General features: G+C 41.7%; 1 protein-coding gene across 16 annotated transcripts in view; it reads left to right on the forward strand.

Moving 5' to 3' along the window:
• BRIP1 (BRCA1 interacting DNA helicase 1) overlaps positions 1–20,148 on the forward strand; it is a 215,458-nt gene that overhangs the window by 107,202 nt on the left and 88,108 nt on the right. For 4 of the 16 annotated variants that reach the window (XR_014541888.1, XR_014541889.1, XM_083587447.1 and 1 more), the window contains exons 20-22: positions 1,009–1,809; positions 3,743–3,817; positions 5,572–5,650. Coding sequence is in view for 6 of the 16 variants with exons in the window: in XM_083587447.1 (XP_083443573.1) it covers positions 1,009–1,809; positions 3,743–3,817; positions 5,572–5,650 (955 nt within the window). In the remaining 10 variants the exon portion in view is untranslated. The other 12 variants (XR_014541893.1, XR_014541897.1, XR_014541890.1 and 9 more) reach the window with 11 other exon arrangements.

The raw sequence follows: 20,148 nt of genomic DNA on the forward strand, positions 1-20,148 counted from the left end.
TGTAGAATGTTCTACCAAAGAGACTTGCCTGGTGCCTCCTTCAGTGACTCTTTGGCACCAGATGAAGACATTCCTCTTCTTCCAAGCCTTTTAATAATTTTTATCATCTTTTAACACTATAATATTATTTTAGCATCATTCAATTCTGTCTTTGTTTCTCTCATGGTGATGTGTTTTTGCTTGTAAGGGTGTCTGTATTTATTTACGCTAGGGTTGAGTTGTTTTTATTGCAGTTTGGTTTTGCTCGGTTTATTACTAGCTGCACTGATTGTATTGGATGTTTTTCACTAGTTTTATTGAATGTTGTCTAGAGGCTTTGGCACAAGGTGACTAAATACATAAATAAGATGTCAGTTAGTTAGACAGACAAGACCAGGTGGAGAAAAGATGCTACAACTGAGTAATAGGGTAATGAGCCTGAAGCTAAATGAAGCATAACAGCTAGTTGAGAACATGTGCCTTGCCTTTTCCACAAAGAGTTTAATCTAGTTTATTGGTTTTGAAATGGAGGGAAAACTAGTCAGAGATTCCTTAGTAAGAAAATGAGTAATGGCAGGCAAGATTTCCTGAAAGGAAGCCTTCCCTTGCAATGAGCAGTCATAGTAGGAGTATAGGATGTTTTTTGGTGCACACTCTCTGTTCTTGTGAGGCAACACTGAGGCCCCAAAAGCCTGGTCAGGGCTTCTTGTGAACTGCATTTGCCCTAGAACATGCCACATAATTCTCTGTAATGTCCTGGGATTTAATGGCAGAAGAACTGGTGAGGTTTCCTGAAGGTTGAAAGTTTGAAAGCCACTGAGTTAAATAACTCTAAAGCAGGAATGAGGCACATATGTCCCTGCTTATATTACTGAACTACAACTCCCATCATCCCACAAGTTGCCCGCCCTTGTTCTAGAAACTGAACAGTGTTCTCTGATGTGTACATGCTAGAAATAATGACAAGCATTCATTATTACCTGATTCTGTTTATCCAGCTAGTTATATGCCTCTGCCCTTCTATTCCAGATCTTCAGCCATTCTGCCAGACTGTAAAGCAAGAAAACCTTACCGACTCCAAACCCAAAACCTTGATCGGGAAGAACAAGAGGGAGAAAGCAAATAATCAGCTCTCCTCTGTCAGTATAAAACAGTATTTCAGTAGACCATTGACTTCAACACCCCTGCTTGCCTTGAATGAGAAAGACCTCTCCGCAGCTAAATGCCAACCAAAGATACCAATGGATGAAAGTACTCAGCTTGTTGCAAATGAACCCCAGCAGAATGTGTTTTTGGTTGAGCAACACAGGGCAACTGGATTGTCACCATGTAGAGAACCGATTAGCTTTTCTGCTGGAAAGGCCATTCAGGAATATCCTACTGAGCAGCAGCTCTGGGCTCATGAAGAGGGGAGGGACGTGGCATTTTCTCCAGTGAGAGGAAACGCGAACCTTTCAACATCAGATATAGCTGCAGAGACAGATGCCAACGATGACAGTATCTATTTCACACCTGAACTTTTCAACAGTGTCGAGTCAGCAGTACAGAAAAAGGAGTTGTCAACTCATACTTGCAGCGAGACTGGGATTTCCTTTGAAACTGCAAGCTCTATTAAAGTTGAAGAGCTTTATGAAACCAGTGCTCTAAAGCTAGTAGATGCAATGGTCAGCATTAAAACCGATGCTGACACGAAGGCAGAGGAGCCTGGAATCGTGCAGAGCAGTGGGAGTACTGGAGGGGCAGTCAGAGCAGCTGGACACAGTACTAATAGCATAGGTGAAGCTGAGCAGGAGGCAAAGAGAAAGAATCTTTCCAGATCACGAAACAAAGGTGTGTCTGTTGTCCAGTTTAATTATCAGTAGAGGGGTGGGGTGGGGTGGAGGAACCCCTTAGGAATGAGTTTTTAGTTTAGCTAGAAATCATGGCGCTATGGTTGTTTCCTGATAGGCTTCAGTTAATCAGTTTTTCAGAAAACCAGAACAATGAAAACAATACCTAAGTAAGAATCACTGGATATTATCTGGAAAAAAAGAGAGTTTCCTCCTTCCTCTCTCTCTGGTGATGTTAAATAATGTAGATTGTGTGGCACTGTGTCATCATCTTGCATGGTTCCCTATCTTTGTTATATCGTGTTACATCAAGGTTCCCTACCCCTGCAATCAGGATGTGGAGCAGAGAAATGGAAATAGCCAACATGGCGGTGACATGGCATGCATTTCCATTTCAACATGCTACAGGGAAGAGAGGAGGAGGAAGGAAGGCTATGCACAGAGGCAGTTGCAGCCCAAACCCAGATTCATGATGATTGCTGTGGTTACAGTTGATGTAAACCTTCAGGTCCTACTCATGTGAGCACTCTGGGGAAGGTTCTCTTGTGTGTCTGTCACAAGTAGAAGTAGCCTTTGCTTTGTATCACTGGGCTATTCCTAGAAATAACTGGAAGCTGGTCAATGAAGTGTTCAGGAAATATACCATTTTCAAATAATTATGATGCAGCCCAATTCATTGATTACTTCCTTTCTGCAGGAGAATGCTGCACCTGAATAAAAGGGGGGGGTAGGAGTGTTGAAGAGGATCCATGCAAAAACTTGCTTTGCAGCCGGCAGATTTTGCGGGCTGGCTAAAAATATTAGTAGTCTGCTGAAGCATGGTAGCCGCACAGAACCACTGCTACATGTTTTTGGGTTTTTTTCTTAACAACTGGATTTCATATGGACCTCACTGTGTGGTAGCTTCAGAAGTTGCCATGTAATGGGAAAAACTGGTCCAAATTTTGTTGCTTGTGTGCAAAGAATGCCACTCTCTTTATCTGTTGTTTCTGCTTTAATACATCATGTACTAGATGGACCAGAACACAGCAGTATAAACAGATCCAGATCATTTTCATCACCTCTTAAACCCACTTAGCATGCTCTTCTTTTATATATACATCTAACAATCAAGGAAGGCTGTGTTGAAACCTTGAGGATGTGTTCAGTTTTGTTAGGAAGATGTGCTGTGTGAATCACCCCTTAGAGCTTCTTAACACTTTACACAGCAATTGTGTTTCACATAAGAAATGTGTAAAGTATGGTTGACAATTGCTGATCCTTAAACATCTAGGGAAAATTGTGGCCAAATCAGGACTCCCTGGGAAGAAAAACATGTATCTGTTCTGTTTGCCATAGGAAATATCTGTGTTTGTCACACAAAGGGTAAGCTGGCCCTTAGAAATCTTTGTATTGTTGAACATATGCCAGCATAACCTCTTTTGTACTGTTGAATATATGCCAGCATAACAGCCTAATTTCATTTTTTTTAATTTACCATTTTCTACATCTCATCAAAAATATTTCTCCTAAATGGAACAAATGATAAGAAGTGCTGAAGTTAAATATACTCATTTTAGAATTCTTTGTTATGTGTATTCCATGTATGTACATATAAAGGTAGAATCAGTGGTGTTTTTTCAAAACCCTTTCAGTCCTCCTTTCAATCAGGTTCTTTGAATTTAGGTTACAAAATGTTTATTGCTTTAAGCACTTTAAAAATATTGATAAAATAAATGACACTGACCAGCCAGGTTTATAAGTTTTCATTCCGTGTGTGTAAAATGTATGTAATGGGGCTTGAATATAATGTTGTGTTGTTAAGAACCTGACCCAAGTTGTCCTCAGTGATGGAAATACATAATAATTTGAATAATTGTGGGAATGCCTCGCAAAATCACTGATTCTTAGTCACACTGGTGCAATATAATAATCAAATCCTGAATTTATTGAAGGACTGAAAGTACAGAGAACATATAAACGAAGAATCAGGAAACCATCTATTAAAGGAGGGGCCAAGTCACTGACAGGTAAAGTTGGAAACAATTTGTAGATTTTCAAGTTTGATTATAGTGGTAGTTATAGTAATCCAGTTGGAATCAGGTTAAGTAATGAGTGGATCTGGCCAATGACTCGTCTAATCTTGCATCCTCTTCTCCATGACACAGTTCCAGTGGAGGCTGCCCGTTAGGTAAACGAGACAATTCCCATCCAATTCAGTCTATCCTCAGCCAGCCCAGGGGTCAGCTTCCTCCTCCTTAATTTTAGTGGTGTCACCTTAGAACTTAGCAAGCAAGAGGATGGGGACAAGATCAGAATTAATGGACCTAGTCTGTCATAGGCTCCAGTTCCACCTACTCCTGCGCTCCCTGCTTTCTCTTCCCTGCCAGCCCCAATGGACACCAGCCTCCAATGCACAATATCTTCCTTTGCCTAAACTGCTCCAGTTTCTGGGGTGGGTAGCTTTGGTACGCAAAGGAGCCGTGGTGTGCTGTGATGGGAAACTCTCATGCCACTAAAGTGGTTCCAGAAGAGAGGGAGCAGAAATCTTGCAAAATCTGTCCCAGATTCATGTGCAGGGAACTGTGTTTCAAAGATTGGTTATGTGCTTAGCACTGTTTCGCTTTTGATCACACAGGATACCCAACAAAAAGATATGCTGTCGGCTAGCTAAGAGGCAGCCAGGTGTGTGTCTAAACTACAGCCCTTATTGACTATTACTTTCTTTGTCTTATACTTCACATACCCTCTTGACTCTGCTTGAGAACACTAATGCTGTGAAGGCCTGGTGCTTAAGTTGTTCCCACAGCGCAAGCAGGAGCCACAAGGTAGGCCCCCCATGCATGGACAGGGACTTCTCACATTTTGTGACAGTGCAGTGGCTTCCACCCCACCAGCGCTCTTCTTCATTGCCCCACAGGACTTCACAACAGTCTACTCACAGTTTCAGCCTGAGATTTTTCTGACACTCCTCGAAGACTTCCCTAATCAGTGCTAGCTTTTCCCTGACTTTTGTTAAACAAATCTGGGGGCAATTCTAATTCATGCTGGTATACAATATTTTACATTTGAATGGGAATTTCAAAGAGTCGGCTTTATCCTGTTTACTGGAAGCTGCTGTGTTGTTAGCCTTGAGCAAAGCGTTTCCTAAAGAGACACATGTGTTGCATTCAGCAAATGAGCAGGCTGTCCTGCAACAAATAGTTAGCATTTGGGACCCATAAAAGGGAGAAAAGGATTTTTAAAAAAACTTTGGGTGGCACTAACATCTATATCAAACATTAATTACAGCCTGAGAGAGGAAAGAAAACTGGGCTAGAGAATAGTCAAGAGCTACAAAGGTTAAGGAAGGATGGAGTTTCTATATTTGTTAAAAATCACCAAGCCGCGCTTTAACTGTGAGCCTCCCACAATTATAATTAGCAAAGTTTCAATGGATCTTAGTAAGACAAGATCTGCTCATCAAACCTATTTAAAACAGTGAACAGCTGGGTATAAAGTGCTTTCTGTATAATGCAGTCATGTTGGGCAAGTCATTTATTTTAATACTTTTTTATATTACCAATGTATGTAAGTTTCCAAGCAATAAAATATTGATCCAAATGGCTTGTGCTTTCACGATGATGACTAATTTATTTCTGTTGGAGCTCATGATTGTTATTATTGTGTTAAGTGATGAGAGACCAATAGGTTCTCTCTTAAAATAATTATTACACTGTGTGTTTAGACACAGCAAAGCCTTTAATGTGTTAGTTTATATCTCTGTTATTTCATGCTTATGAAGGAGATGCTGAGAGTTCCAGCTTGCAAGTCGGTACTGTGTTATATTCTCTGGAGGTGAGAAATATTGCTTTAAGTAACTGGTAAGATCTTACTATTAATCTCCTTTTAGTGTGCTATTGTTTATTACTACTACTACTACTACTACTACTACTACTACTACTACTACTCATCCTTAACCACAGATTTCCCAATTACAACAATATAAAAACACAAGGTTAAAATCAGTTAAAACAATTTACAATCAAAAAATAGGGTGAGTCCATATATCTCAGGTGTCAAGACTAGGGTAAAGAGATGCATTTTCTGCATATGATGAAAGCCATGTAGTGAAGGTGCCAGGCACACCTCCCTGGGGAGAGAACTCCACATCTTAGGGGCAGCCACAGATAAGGCCCTCTCGTACCACCCTCCTCCCAAACTTCCAAGAGAGAGGGAACTACCAAGAGGTCCTCTGTTGATCTTAATACCCAAGAGCATCTGTAGGGAAGGAGGTGGCCTTTCAGATATTTGTGATTGTACCTAAGAGCTTGGGCATGCCCAGCGGGCAACCTATGTGCTGTTCTCAAAAACTATTTTTTAGAATCTCCCCTTTCCCATTTCAAAATTGACTTGTTGCATACCTATGGAGGGCTGTTGTTTGAGAAATGCAATGCCTGCGAAGTGTTTCCAGATTGCAGACATTCTGACTTTGTAATTCCAGAAGTAGTGGGAGAATGAATCCTCTCCTGATGTAGAAAAGAAAATAATTTGGAAACTACGCCAAAAGGCTGTAGAATCTTTTAAGGGTTGTGCTTATGAATTTTGTACATTAACGGAAGGTGATCATCACAGATAAGGCGTGACTTGCACATCTATAGGAAACACTGACAGTTTATCAAGCAGCGGTGAAATCATAAGGTAAAAGAGCTCCTGCAGATATTTCCCCAACTCTTATATCCCTTGGCTGTTATCCAAAAAGCTACTGTACATATGTATCCAGAGGGAGTTTTGACTTTTTTTCTTTGAGCAGCAGATCCTCTATCACAAGCATGTTTTTAAAAAGCACATACACACACAAACTAATTTTTGAAAGGGGTGTGCTTCAGGGCTTAGTGAAGGTTGTCAAATCTAAAAAGTGCCTAGGATTAATTATGAGGCTCTTTGAGTTGCCCCTTAGGTAAAGGTAAAGGGACCCCTGACCATTAGGTCCAGTCGTGGCTGACTCTGGGGTTGCGGCGCTCATCTCGCTTTATTGGCCAAGGGAGCCAGCGTACAGCTTCCAGGTCATGTGGCCAGCATGACAAAGCCGCTTCTGGCGAACCAGAGCAGCACACAGAAACGCCACAAACAGTACTTCAAAGTATACCAGAAGGTCAATTTCCTATACCAGCCTGCCCACCCCTCCAAATATTACTGGACTACAAGCTCTCTTCAACCCCAGCTATCACATCCCATGATCAGGGGTAATGAGAGTTGGTAATCCAATATTTGTTTGTTTATTATTTCAATTTTACTATTTCAGTTCAGCGTCCAATACCACTGTTGGCTCCAAATGTACATTATATAGTAGTTCTCATAACCCTATGAACACAATACTTTTTAATAAAGAATATTCATGGAATTCAGCCTTTCCTGAAAATAAATTTAATTTTGTTTAGATCCTTTAAAGAGGAACAGGAAAGGGACAATGTATATAACCATATCTCCCACATTGGGAGATTGAGTGATTGTGGAACAAAATATAATAGCAAAAAATGTGTGTCCTCAAGGTTTTCTTAGGCTTCGTAGGTGAAATTTGACCTGCTGCTGTAAAAACTACATTTAGACAGACGTCTGCAATAGCATATAATAAAACCAGCTAACTTGGCATGAAGGATACCTTTAATTCTATGGTACTGTGTGTTTATGAGGGGGAAAGATACACTGAAAGCTATAGTAAAGAATGTTAGATATTGTTGACATACTAAATTGACTTCAGGCTTTTTCTTTTAAAAGAAGAGCTTGGGTGGTTAAAAGATATCAATTCATTAATGCTCCTAGTGATTTGGTTTTTAGTCTAATGAGAAATGAAAAGGCAAGGTGTCAAGTTTGCTTGTGAGCTTCCCATAATGGGCATCTGGTTGACCACAGTGCTAACTGGATGCTGGAGAAGATGGGAGAAGGTTCAGGAGGGGTGGGGAATCTGTGGCCCTTCAGATGCTTTTGGACTTCAAGGCTCTTCAGCCCAAACAAGCCTGGCCAATGGTCAAGGTGGGTGGCAGTTGTAGTCTTGACAACATCTGGACAGCCACATGTAGTCCACCCCTGCTTTAAAAAGTCTTGCTGCATCAGTAGAAAGGCTTAAAACAACCATGGAGTAGAGACTTGATGGTTTTGTTTAAACTGCATCTTCAAGTGGGGAAGTACGTATGTACACATTAATTTCTAAACTGTATGCTTGCGCAAGAGCTGTTAGTTTGCTACTATAGATTAGTTCAATTATTAAAGGTTCCACTGAGCCCAGATCTCCCATACAAGTACTGTAGGAGGTTTCCCATTGCATCTCTGCATGTTTTTGTGTTTGCCTTCCTTTCAAATAGCTTCTGCTGGAAGTTGGGGTAACATTGCCTGGTAACATCCCAAATTAAATCCCTGGTATCTTCGCTTTAAAACGGATCAGGTACCAAGTGCAGAAAATATATTCTTTTGATCTCAGAGAGCCTCTGCCAGTCAGAAAATACTGAGCTAGATGGGCAAAGCAGTCTGACCAGTGGCTTACGTTCCTCTGTTCTTTTGGGAGTGGGTTGTTCTTACTCTTTCACACTTTAAAAGGTAAACCTTTTGAGGTTTAAGAATGAATTGTGCATTCAACTTTACTTCAGCAAAGAAGTGTCCCTCAGCTAACAGAATTTGGGGGGGAATGCTGTGCTTCCCAGTAAAATATCAACTAACCATGTCGAAAAAGTCATGAAAACATAAGATGTAGTCCAAGAACCTGGCGCCATCTGTGTTCTCATTTCTTGAGATCTGCTGCTGATTATCCAATAACACTTCCCCTGTGTTTCGCTAGCCGCATTTATTTTTGTAACAAAGATTATTATTATTTTTCTTTCTAAATTTATTTAAGGGCTTGTTACCATTGCTGATTAGATGGTCAGCTGTCGAGGCAGCCACTCTTTATATAACAGGATATTGTTTTGTTCATCATGTTGCCACATTTGGCAAACTTTTAGCTTAATGCGCCTTTTGGGAATACCAGTCTGACCTCAATCTGAGTAAAGCCTTAATAGTCGACGTGAGGGAGGCTTGCAGGAGGTGGCGGCGCTCATTTTTCCCCCTGCAGACTGTATATTTGTTAGCGCATGTTAATCAGATTCATCATTCTGTTTAATAAAGATTTCATCTGCCACGCGAATGCATAATCGGCTGTGTCTGAGTGACTGACCTTTGTCTTGAGCAGATTATGAAAACTGTATTAAGCATCATCGGGCAAAAAAATGACAACCTTATTAATTTGTCCTTTATGTGTTTTTCAGCAGATTGCACCTCATTATTATGCAAACGCATTACCCAGAGCAAGGAGCCCAGAAGTAGCTCATTAACGTTTCTTTCCCTTGATTTGCAACAGATTTTCTATTGGGGAGTGTGCAGGCAATAATTGCTAATTATGTGAGTTAAATTGTACAGTGCCTGCCTTTTTACCCTCATCCCCTTTCTCTTCTCTTCTCTTCTCTTCTCTTCTCTTCTCTTCTCTTCTCTTGGTCATATGTTTTTGAGAATGTAGTAGAATGCTCTTCAGGAGCCAAAGAGTTGTGGTAAGGCAGTAGCAAGCCCTAGAAGCTGAATTACAGTTGCATGCCTTCCATTTTTCGAGCCTCCAGTTCCACGAAGCATAATTAGGACAGATCAGGATTATTATTATTTTTATAATGGATGGGCTCATACACAGCTTCTCCTTTTAAAGGAGATGAGAATCAGTTGTCAAGATAATTAATGGAAATATCCATCAACAAGCAAACACATGCAGTGGGTAAAATGTTGCCTTGGAGGGAGAAATCAAATCTCATAGCCGGCTGGATTTGGCCTTTTATTCACCCTCTGTTTGTGGCATTCTTCAGGCTAAACCCGGCTTCATTGTTTTATATCCCACTTATTCCCGTAATGGTTTTAAATAAAAGTTTTTGTTATTATTTTAACCAGCTGTCTTTGTCCCTCCCAAAGCCGGCACTGGCAGTATAATTCCCCATGAAATATGTAAGTGCCGAGAAAATTAAATGTGCGGATTTGGCAATCATCTGCGGTTTGACAACTTTGCTCCTAAGTGCGTAATTGGTTTAAGCCGGGTAGTGCTTCATACTTATCCTGAACCGCATCTTCTGTAATCTGTCTGCCACTATAGCTGATAAGACTTGGCCACAACTGAAGTTTTTGCAGCGCCAGAAATGAAATCCTGATCCGTTAAGGGTTTTTTTTGGTTGGATTTAGCTTTATAATCTGGTTTAGAGAATTGTGTGAGTAGACAAATCTAGGAGGAGACAAACCTTTCTGAAAAGATGTGATGAAAATCATCGGATTGGCTTAGGTTTTCTAACTAAACTCTTGTTGACAGCGTAACCTATATTTACATCTCTTCCCTTACCGTCTTTCATCTTTGAGATATGCCCATTAGGCCAGTTTCCAGCTTGAAATTATTTTTCATGTGTAAGGTGTGTGTTTGTGTATGTATGTACATGTGTGTATATATCCCATAGATAGTTATAAAAGCACCAAGCAGCACTAATGCAAACTTCTCTTGAATCCCTCTTAGGATTTGGTTAATCACTTAAATAATACATACGTTACTGTGATTAACAAAACAGGGTTTTGTTTTGTTTTATGTGGCAAACATTTCGGCTTCTGCCTTCATCAGCTATTCATGGTTGACCATGGTAGCAGCTGATGAAGGCAGAACCCCCTCAAAAAATTGACATATACATTAGAAACGCAGGAACGGTCAACTGGTGTCCTTCTTTAGAATGTCTGGAGCTGCCTATAGGGTTATAACTGGAAGCGATTGTCCATTTTCCTAAGACAGTAGTGGGAAACCCTTTTCAGCCCAAGGGCTGCGTTCCCTCAAGGACTGCCTTCCAAGGGCCACATACACTGGTGGGGGAAGGGGGGGGAAGGGTGGCGCCAGGACAAAATGTGGGCAGAACACCCAGGGGAAGTCTTACATTGGTCTAGTTGGCTACTTTCCAGTGAGAGGAGGATGCTGGATTAGATGGGCCTTTGGTCTGATCCAGTACGGCTCTTATTGTTTGTTAAGACGCGAAACAATGGCATCAAGTTACAAGAAAGGAGATTCCAACTAAACATCAGAAATAACTTTCTGACAGTAAGAGCCGTTCAGCAATGGGACGGACTCTCGGGAGGTGGTGGACTCTCCATCCTTAGAGGTTTTAAAGTAGAGGTTGGATGGCCATCTGTCATAGATGCTTTTGTTGAGATTTCTGCATTGCAGGGGTTTGGACAAGATGACCCTTCAGGTCCCCTCCAACTCTTATGATTCTATAACTCTGTGACAGTCATTATCTTCCTATGACACAACTCAATAGGACGCTATGCAGTAGCCCCATTGGAAGCAAAATTGGCTTTCTCAGATTTCCCATTCATTTCAATAGGACCTGCATATGAGATGTTTCTGCTAGATCAGGTCGTATCCCTGTCCCTCCTACAGTTCCAGGATGAGTAATTACAGTTTAAGAAAATGAAAAGATCTAGGGCACAGTTAAATACTCAGCACATGGAAATTGAGAGGTCTGAAAAGTGCCAAATTTTGATGGCATTGTGCTTCTAATCACCTTTACTTCCATGTCAAAGGGATGTGGATGGCGCTGTGGTCTAAACCACTGAGCCTCTTGAACTTGCTGATCAGAAGGTTGGCGTTTCGAGTCCCTGCAATGGGGTGAGCTCCCGTTGCTCTGTCCCAGCTCCTGCCAACCTAGCAGTTCGAAAGCACGCCAGTGCAAGTAGATAAATAGGTACCGCTGCGACAGGAAGGTAAATGGTTTAGCTTCCTTCACAGTGTTGCATTGCGCCAGAAGCGGTTTAGTCATGCTGGCCACATGACCCGGAAAGCTCTCTGCGGACAAATGCTGGCTCCCTCGGCCTAAAAGCAAGATGAGTGCCGCAACCCCATAGTCGCCTTTGACTGGACTTAACCGTCCAGGGATCCTTTACCTTCCCCCCCCTTTTTTTTTACTTACATGTCCTATATTCTAATAGCAAACTCATTCTCTGAGTGCCAATTCTCATGTAGCTAAAACAATGTCCTTCACCCACATCTCCTAGCAGACTTCAGGGAATAATGTTTTGCAGAATTTCAAAAACATTACAACAGCCCAACATAGTTTAAAGCCTACTCAGTGGCTACAGATCATCAACTCTCTGTTGAGGAAAGGAAAACCAGGTGGAAATGGGGGGAGGGAATGGAGTATCCTGAAAAAGGCTCAGGTGGCTGCCTAAGAACCCTCAGCCAGGAGGAAGCCACATAGAAACAGTTTGTTGTATACACACATAACTACAGCTTTTTGTTTGATTAATTGGCTCATTTTTTTAATTGGCTCAACTGAGAATGGTAACATTGACTAAGAGAGCAGTAGGCTTTTAATGTTTTGTTATTTGTAGCACCAAACCATGATAGCAAGTACCACTTTAGAAGAAGCTTTTTTGTCATCTGATAGACACTGGGGAATACCTCTTCTAAGACAATGTGATGTGTGTGTGTATCCTCTAAAAGTAAATGTGTTTTTTCCTTAAAGCTATTATATTTCTATGAAGATTAATTGATTGATCAATTAACTGACTAATATAATTAATCAGCAAAGATTTCTTCGTTCATGTGATATAGCCCAGAGAGAGAGATTCACAGTGTCCGCTTAACTTTACCATATTGCCATATTGAATTTTGTGTTTTGCAGCCAAAATACTGCATTCCACATTCATTTGATTTTTAAATTAGAAATCTCTCTTACAAATACATAGATGTATACAAAAAGCTAAGCCAAATAAGGACTTCTATTGGACCCATTCAATTTTTGAATGCCAGTCACCTTTTCTGAACATTTTCTAAATAGAATTATCTCTAGGAGACACACTATAAACATTAAAGTAAGCAAACATGCCTCTAGAGACCCTGAGATCTTATTTTGTTTAGCCATAAACTGCATTTTAAGCAGAACCCAGCGCAACAAACAAAAGGAAATGTTCAGTGCTACTGTACGTCTTTATTAAAAATGTTTTAATACTGAACTCTCCAGTAGCAGCTGGCCGCACTTCTGACATTCCAGTTCCTCATTTCTAATTAAGCCTTTTGATTTACAGTAAGACTTATGAAGCGTGCTGAGATGGGGGAGCGAATAAGCTTGTTTTGGGGTTTGGTTTGGTTTTTTGTTACTTTAACGCATTGTATGGTTATTTTTGCCTGAAGAAAATGAACTGGGTGTCCCTCCGCGCTTCCAATTAAAGCAATCTTTTGGTGCAATTTTGAGGTGGTTGAATTAGACGCAGCTTCTAGTAGATTCTGTATTATGAAGATCTGCTTAAAAAGAGTTCAGTAGCAGATGCTGAGATTACAAATGCAACATTCTAATTGTTCTGTATTCTAATGAGAGCTATTGTCGCCAGCCAGTATTTTAGAACTGTTATGATGCAGTCCTGGACGCAGCTGCCGCTGACCCCTCAATTGCAGCATTAACAAACCCCTCTTTGTTATCACTATGGGAAATCTCCTAGCTGCTGAGGGTGTGATTTCAACACAGAATGGCATTCATGTTTGGAGTGGAGTGTGGGGAACCTTCACATTATTTTACTTTGCTTTATTTACGGTGTTTATAGGGCACCCCATCACAGGGGTTCTCAGGGCGGTATAAACTAAAGCAGATTAAAAGGCTTGAGAAAATTAAAAAATATATATTTGCCTGGTGCTTAAATCATACTAAAATAGATGCCAGACAACTCTCTTTTCTCTGAGTCTCAGGTTCAGTTCCAAGCACCTCCAGTTTTAAAAATGAGTAGAAGGGAAGATGAATAGAGCCAGCCTTGTTTTATTTGTTTAGAGAATGGAAGCTGTCACTAGTATTTAGGGATTTTGGAGAATTCAATTAAAATGGAAAATGGTATTGGAAATTATGTCAGTTTGCATGTCCATCTGCAAACAGGAATGATAATGAGGCAGGCGAATGTGATTGGTATTCATTGTCAACATTCCCCTGCCCCCGGTCCTCAATTTGCTTGCCATCATTTCCCCCCAGTACCTTCACGAGAGCACCCCCAGGCCCTAATGAAATGAATGACGTGGACTCTCCTAACAGTAACATATTATTAAATTTGGCCATGGTGAACAGTGAGCCGAATAACATCATTTTTGTGGAATCCAAACTGCAGTGGAATGAAAATGGTGCTGTGTGGAACCGATATGGGGCGGAATGGAAAGAGATGCCCTTTTTAAAACCTTGATTGTAGCGCACTTGTAGCTGCAAAGCTTCTCTATAAGCAAGAGCAATCGCCGGGAGGAACTGTCACCCAGTGATCAAGCACTTGCTTTGCATGCAGAGGTTCCCAGTGTTAGGATGACTGGCAATTTCAGTTAAACAAGGATCAGAAAGCAGGTGATGGGGAAATGACCTTTTTTTGCCTGAGACCCTGAAGAGCTGGACTCAAGGACTGAATACTCTTGTGGCATAGATTTTGACTGGACAAACAGCACTCTAATCGGCACCTGGTCTGGAAGCACCATCTGAATTTCCCACAATGCCCCAAAGTGGCAACGCATCCAAGTCACTGTGGGTAATTTAAGTAGCGACTTCAAGATCTAGTCTCCTGGCACTCATCAGAACATTGTTTGGTTGTCTGCCGCTGCCGCCAGGTAAACCCACCAGGCCTCACTGACTGTTGAAAAGTATTCCCTCAAGCGTTACTTCATTGCTTTATTTTTGGACAAACTGTCCAATATGCACAGTAGACCGGGGCGGTATGTTTCTGTTGTAGTTTCCAAAACACCATCTTGTGCTTCAGAGAGGGAAACATTGCCAAACTCTGCTGAGATTGAATTTCTTTGTCAGTCGGATGTAATTTCTGCAACAGAAATTCTATCTTCGAGCGGTCGATACAAGAACATTTGGAAGTCATCAGGCAAACTGTAATAAACGATTCTAGTCCCAGGCCTCTTTTATCAGTATGAGTTGAGAGGATGGAGATTCCTTCTCTAAAAAATAAAATAAATTTGAACTTGCGGTATGATCCAGCCAAAGTTAATAACTTTTCTAGTCAATGGGCTTTGGTGGGTGAAGTGTTGGAGTTGTACCAGAGAGATCTGAGTTCAGACCCCCCACCCAGCTGTGAAGTTCGTTAAGCTAGTCTTCCTCTCTTGTAAGGTTGTTGAGAATGTGAAAATGGGACAACTGTGTGATGATGCAGGATAGAGCATTTTCTATGGTGGCTGTCTGCTTTTGGAATACCCTCCCCTTGCCAGCTTGCCAGGTTCCAATATTGCTGTTATTCTGGCACCTAGTTAAAACATAGATTAGTTTGTTCAAGCATTTTGAAATGTTTTTACTGCTTTAGCCTGATTTGCTTTTTTCACCTGCCTATTCTGGTGAGTTCAGTTATTGAAGTTTACTTTATGTATAAATTTATTATCTTTTCTTTCTTTCTTTCTTTCTTTCTTTCTTTCTTTCTTTCTTTCTTTCTTTCTTTCTTTCTTTATCTTTCTTTTGCGATCACTCGTAGCCGAGTAAGATTGTCTTCCATAAGCACAATTTTAACAATGAATCCATAAGTGAGTGTGGGGGCCAATTCTGGATCCATATGTCCTTCCACAGTGGGGACATTGGTTCCCGGGCGGGAGTTGATCACGGTGTATTATAATAATATAATATAATATAATATAATATAATATAATATAATATAATATAATATAATATAATAATATACCGTACCCTGGTATCAGTATTAGTGAGATACTTGAGATATTTGTAATAACTTCAAATAACCTTTCGCATACACCTGTTAGGATTTTCTTTCCTAACAAAATGGAAGGAGTCTTCCTCTATCAGAGGAAACATGCAAGCCAATAAATTTGAAATTCCACGTTCTTCAGTGGAGAGAGTTTGTTTTACTTACTGCACTTAACAGTCACCCCGTAACTTGCCTTCTCTGAGCAATGGACAAGAAGTGTCAAATCAAATTAAAAACACAGTGACTAAGATGCAGTTTGATTAGCAGCATTGAAACAATTAAAAGGAGCTAAAATCCACACCAGGCAGAAAAGCTATAACCTTAAAAAAAAAAAGGGGGGGGAGTGTAACAGGTGTGTCAAAACTCAGCAAAATGGGATGGAAAGTATCAGATTTTTAAAGCCTGGGAGAATTAAAAAAAAAGGTTTTGCCTGGCACCTGAAAGACGTTCACAAAAGACTTTTTCAAGTACTCTTGACACCATGCACAGTAATTGTGCAAATGGAGGTCAGAGGCATGAATGTGCTAGCTCCACCCTTAAAATGCGCAGGAAACCTTCATGAGTGCAGGAGGCTCCCTGCTGTAGCTATCATGCTCATCTCCACAGGGTCCCCCCATGTGATTACACTGCATCAGAACACCGGGCAAACCTCTTCGGGACTTCCGTAAACAAGGGGCCACTACTGAGAAAGCCCCGTCTCCTGTGACCACCCTCCATATCTCAGATGGCAGGGCACTTTGTGGCTGTGCTGGCTGCAGCTGATGGGGGCTGAAGTTCAGCACCACCTATGGACTAGTGGGATTTGTTATGGCATTGACTTTTATGACACCATCAGACGTCCATGTCATCAGATACATGAAGTGTTATTCTCAGTTGCCAGGTATGTGTACACATGGATGTATTTTTTAAAATGCAGGGAATTGGGGTCAAATTTATTTAGCATGTGTCTCTCCTTCCTTTCCTCCATTATGGAACGAAGGTGGTGTACGGTAGGAGTGGGCAGACTCCAGGCTTGCTGGATCTACTTTGTTTTTCACTACAATCCCAAGATGCACCAATCAGAGTCAAATGCAAAATAGAGAAACAGCGAAGTGGGCACTATCCTGACCCCTGAATCTAGCAGTGACCTGGACACTGAGTCAGAGGCTGCAGGGGCACCAGATGGAGAGATGAGTCGGGTTCCAGGCTCAAAGTGGACTGATGAACATAAGGAGACCGTTGCGCCTGAAGCTATTGGACAGGAGCCCCCCAGAAGAACTTCTCAGCCCCCAAGAACTTATAGGGCCAGAGCCCAGATCTTCACAAGCACCTTCCTTTGAAGAACCAGATATCTCCCTACACACATCACCAGTCTGGTGGTGCAAGGAGCAAACTAAGATGAAAGCTATGGAATGTAGGAGCAGTGTTCATCTTCAGGCCAGAGAGCTGGCCCTAGGAGCCTCTGATGTTCTCCACAAGGGGGTGGAGCCTGGAAGAGGTAGTCTGGAGACAGATGTTCACAAGGCCTCAGCCAGCTCCCCATTTTGGCAGGCCTGTCCATGCTCCAGCAACCTTCAACCTAGCCTTGCCCCTCCGGCCTTGTTGCTTTCTCTGTGGGATCTAGCATTGGAACAGAATATGGTGCCCCCTAGAACATCCTCAACCTAGAACTGGAACCCACACACATTTCCTTTTTTACCCAAAGCTTTATTGATTTCAGCAGCCTCATTTAAGGGAAGGAGAGGCTTTTTGTTGCTGGCATTGCTAAATGGTTGGGATTCTGTATCATTGCTTATTTACTGCAAATCACCTGGAGAGCTACCAGTAGGTCCCAATTGTCCTTCTGCCAGCTGCTGGTATATGTGTGGAGACAAGGCACTGTTTTCCCTCTTTCTGCGTAGTTTTAAGAGGTGGAGGCTGAACTCTGTAAGGGGTCGGCAACCAGCGGCCAGGGAGCCAAACCCGGTCATCGCCAATCACTCTCTAGTCTCTCTCCAGAGCAATCATCCTGTTTTGTCCGATTTGCAATTTCCACTGCAGTGGTGGGTCAAATGATTGGGGGGGTTGTCATGCTAAAAAGGGTGTGCTGGGGGGCAGAGGTCACTAGGATGTGGAAGAGCAAAACCCAGGTGAGGAAGCAGAGGGTGGGGGGACACTGCCCCACTGTCAAAGGCTCACTGTGGTCACCTGCCAATCGCATTGCTAACTACCTGCTGTTCGACGCAACCGAGACTCTCGGCCCCTGACGTATTGGGTTGGGGGGCTGTACCCCCATCGAGCCCTGTGGTCCCAAGGTTTCTCCCATCCAAACCCTGAGCAGATGCTTAGCACCAGCAAGGTGGCTGGTGGCAATGAAAGAACATTCTGTGGCAATTCAGCGGAAGCCTAAATGTCTGCAAAAGAAGTTGAGCAATAACTAATTGGCCATAATGCAACACTCCACCCTAGCATGCTACATCTCCACCCCCATCATTCTGCCCGGACGCTGAGGTCCAGCGCCGAGGGCCTTCTGGCGGTTCCTCATTGCGAGAAGCAAAGCTACAGGGAACCAGGCAGAGGGCCTTCTCGGTAGTGGCACCCGCCCTGTGGAACGCCCTTCCAGCAGATGTCAAAGCGATAAACAACTACCTGACATTCAGAAGACATCTTAAGGCAGCCCTGTTCAGGGAAGTTTTTAACGTGTGATATTTTATTGTATTTTTGGTTTTTATGGAAGCTGCCCAGAGTGGCTGGGGAGGCCCAGCCAGATGGGCGGGGTATAAATAATAAATTATTATTATTATTATTATTACATTAACAGACACCTGAAGGGAAATGCAAAACCATTGACTCTATTTATGCTCAAACAGAATGAACCATCTTTTAAAACTCGAGGCAATGATTTCATGCTGGAGTCTGCCTTTGAAATTTCTTTGCTGGAGATATATTCTTTCCCTTCTGGAGCATAACTTAATATTCCTAAAAGTATATTTGTTTTCCTCCTCACAGAGAGAGAAGAGGGAGAGAAATGCAAACTAACTTCTTAGAGGTATGGGAAGAAGCCATTTCTGCTCCTTTTATAGCCAATTCCTTTTATACAGGAATTGTGGGTCAGACAACCCATTTTCCCTCACGAATACCTGGGGACTGTTGGGATTGCTTGGTTTTGTTTCGGTTTTTTAAAAAATGTGAATCTACCCTTGGAGCACCATCAATAGTTGCTAGACATCCCCTTTCCTCCTATTCTGTAGATGGTTGGAGATTGTTCCTCTTCTCTTGTGGAGGTTAAAAGATTTAGCACTGATGGGCTCCAGGTTCCCTCTGAATTCCCCTACATGGAGCATTTAGGCGACAGCTTTATTTTGGCTGTCTTTAATGGCACTTGTCAAAACCGCTAACGTCTGGTTGCTGATTGTATTTGCTAACCTCATCATCTCCTCCTGCCACCATCTGCCTTTCCCAACCCTCTTTGTCTGATTCCCTCCCAAGGTGAAACAAAACCTTACCATATGGGACCACCAGACCACCAAATTTATGGATTTATTTATTTTCATGAAGTTTTTTTTATTACTGTAAAATCAAAAGTAAAAACAAACGGGGGGAAACCTGATTGAAATTGCTAAACATAGCAGCAGTAGAGGTTGTATTTTCCTAATGAATAGAGAGCAGATAATGTAGAAAAATAAAAGCAGCAAAAAACTTCATAAAAGTCTATTTTTGCATTTTGGTGGAGGAAGAGAGTTTTGTATATTAGAACTGGATAGATAAGAAATTAAATCCCACCAAATGGCATAGAATTGTTTAGGGTCTTCCTTTCCTTTAGAAATATGTAATTTGTGATTGCTTTTCTCTGCAGTAGCCAGAGTGAGCGATACATCATCTAAATGCACAAACCTGTAAATTTAAATATATAAGCAGTTTTAAATGTTTCATTTCTTTCCTTTTAGCACCCAGAGTTAATTATTGAAGTCATGAATCCCCAGATATACAATGTATTTATTACCATCAGCAAATCCCAACTAGTTAACTGTTCCCACTTTTTTTAAAAAAAGTATGTCTCTCTCAACAATATATAAGGGTTTGTGACAACATGTGCTTCTCTCTGTTTGGAAACAGGCCAGGGCAGGTTTGTGCATTTAAATGGTGTATCGTGAACTCTGGCTACTGCAGAAAAAAACAAAGTGGACTGATGAACATAATTCTAGATATAGGTAGGTAGCCGTGTGGGTCTGCCGTAGTTGAAACAAAATAAAAAAAATCCTTCCAGTAGCACCTTAGAGACCAACTAAGTTTGTTATTGGTATGAGCTTTCGTGTGCATGCATGAAAATATTGGTATCTGAAGAAGTGTGCATGCACACGAAAGCTCATACCAATAACAAACTTGGTTGGTCTCTAAGGTGCTACTGGAAGGATTTTTTTTATTTTGATGAACATAAGGAGACCATTGCACCTGAGGCTGTTGGACAGGAGCCCCCCAGGCCCAACCTCCAGGAAACCCAGAGCAGGGTATGGAAACCATAGCAAGGCACCTGCTTTGCATGCAGAAGGCCACTGATTTAATCCCCTGCATCTCCAGTTGGACTGGGAGAGACTCCTATCTGAACTCCTAGAGAGCAATTGCCAGTCCGTGTCTACACTAAGACAGATAGACCAATGGACTGACT

This window comes from Podarcis filfolensis (genome assembly GCF_964270895.1).
Source record: "Podarcis filfolensis genome assembly, chromosome: 15".
In the NCBI taxonomy this organism is placed as follows: Eukaryota; Metazoa; Chordata; class Lepidosauria; order Squamata; family Lacertidae; genus Podarcis; species Podarcis filfolensis.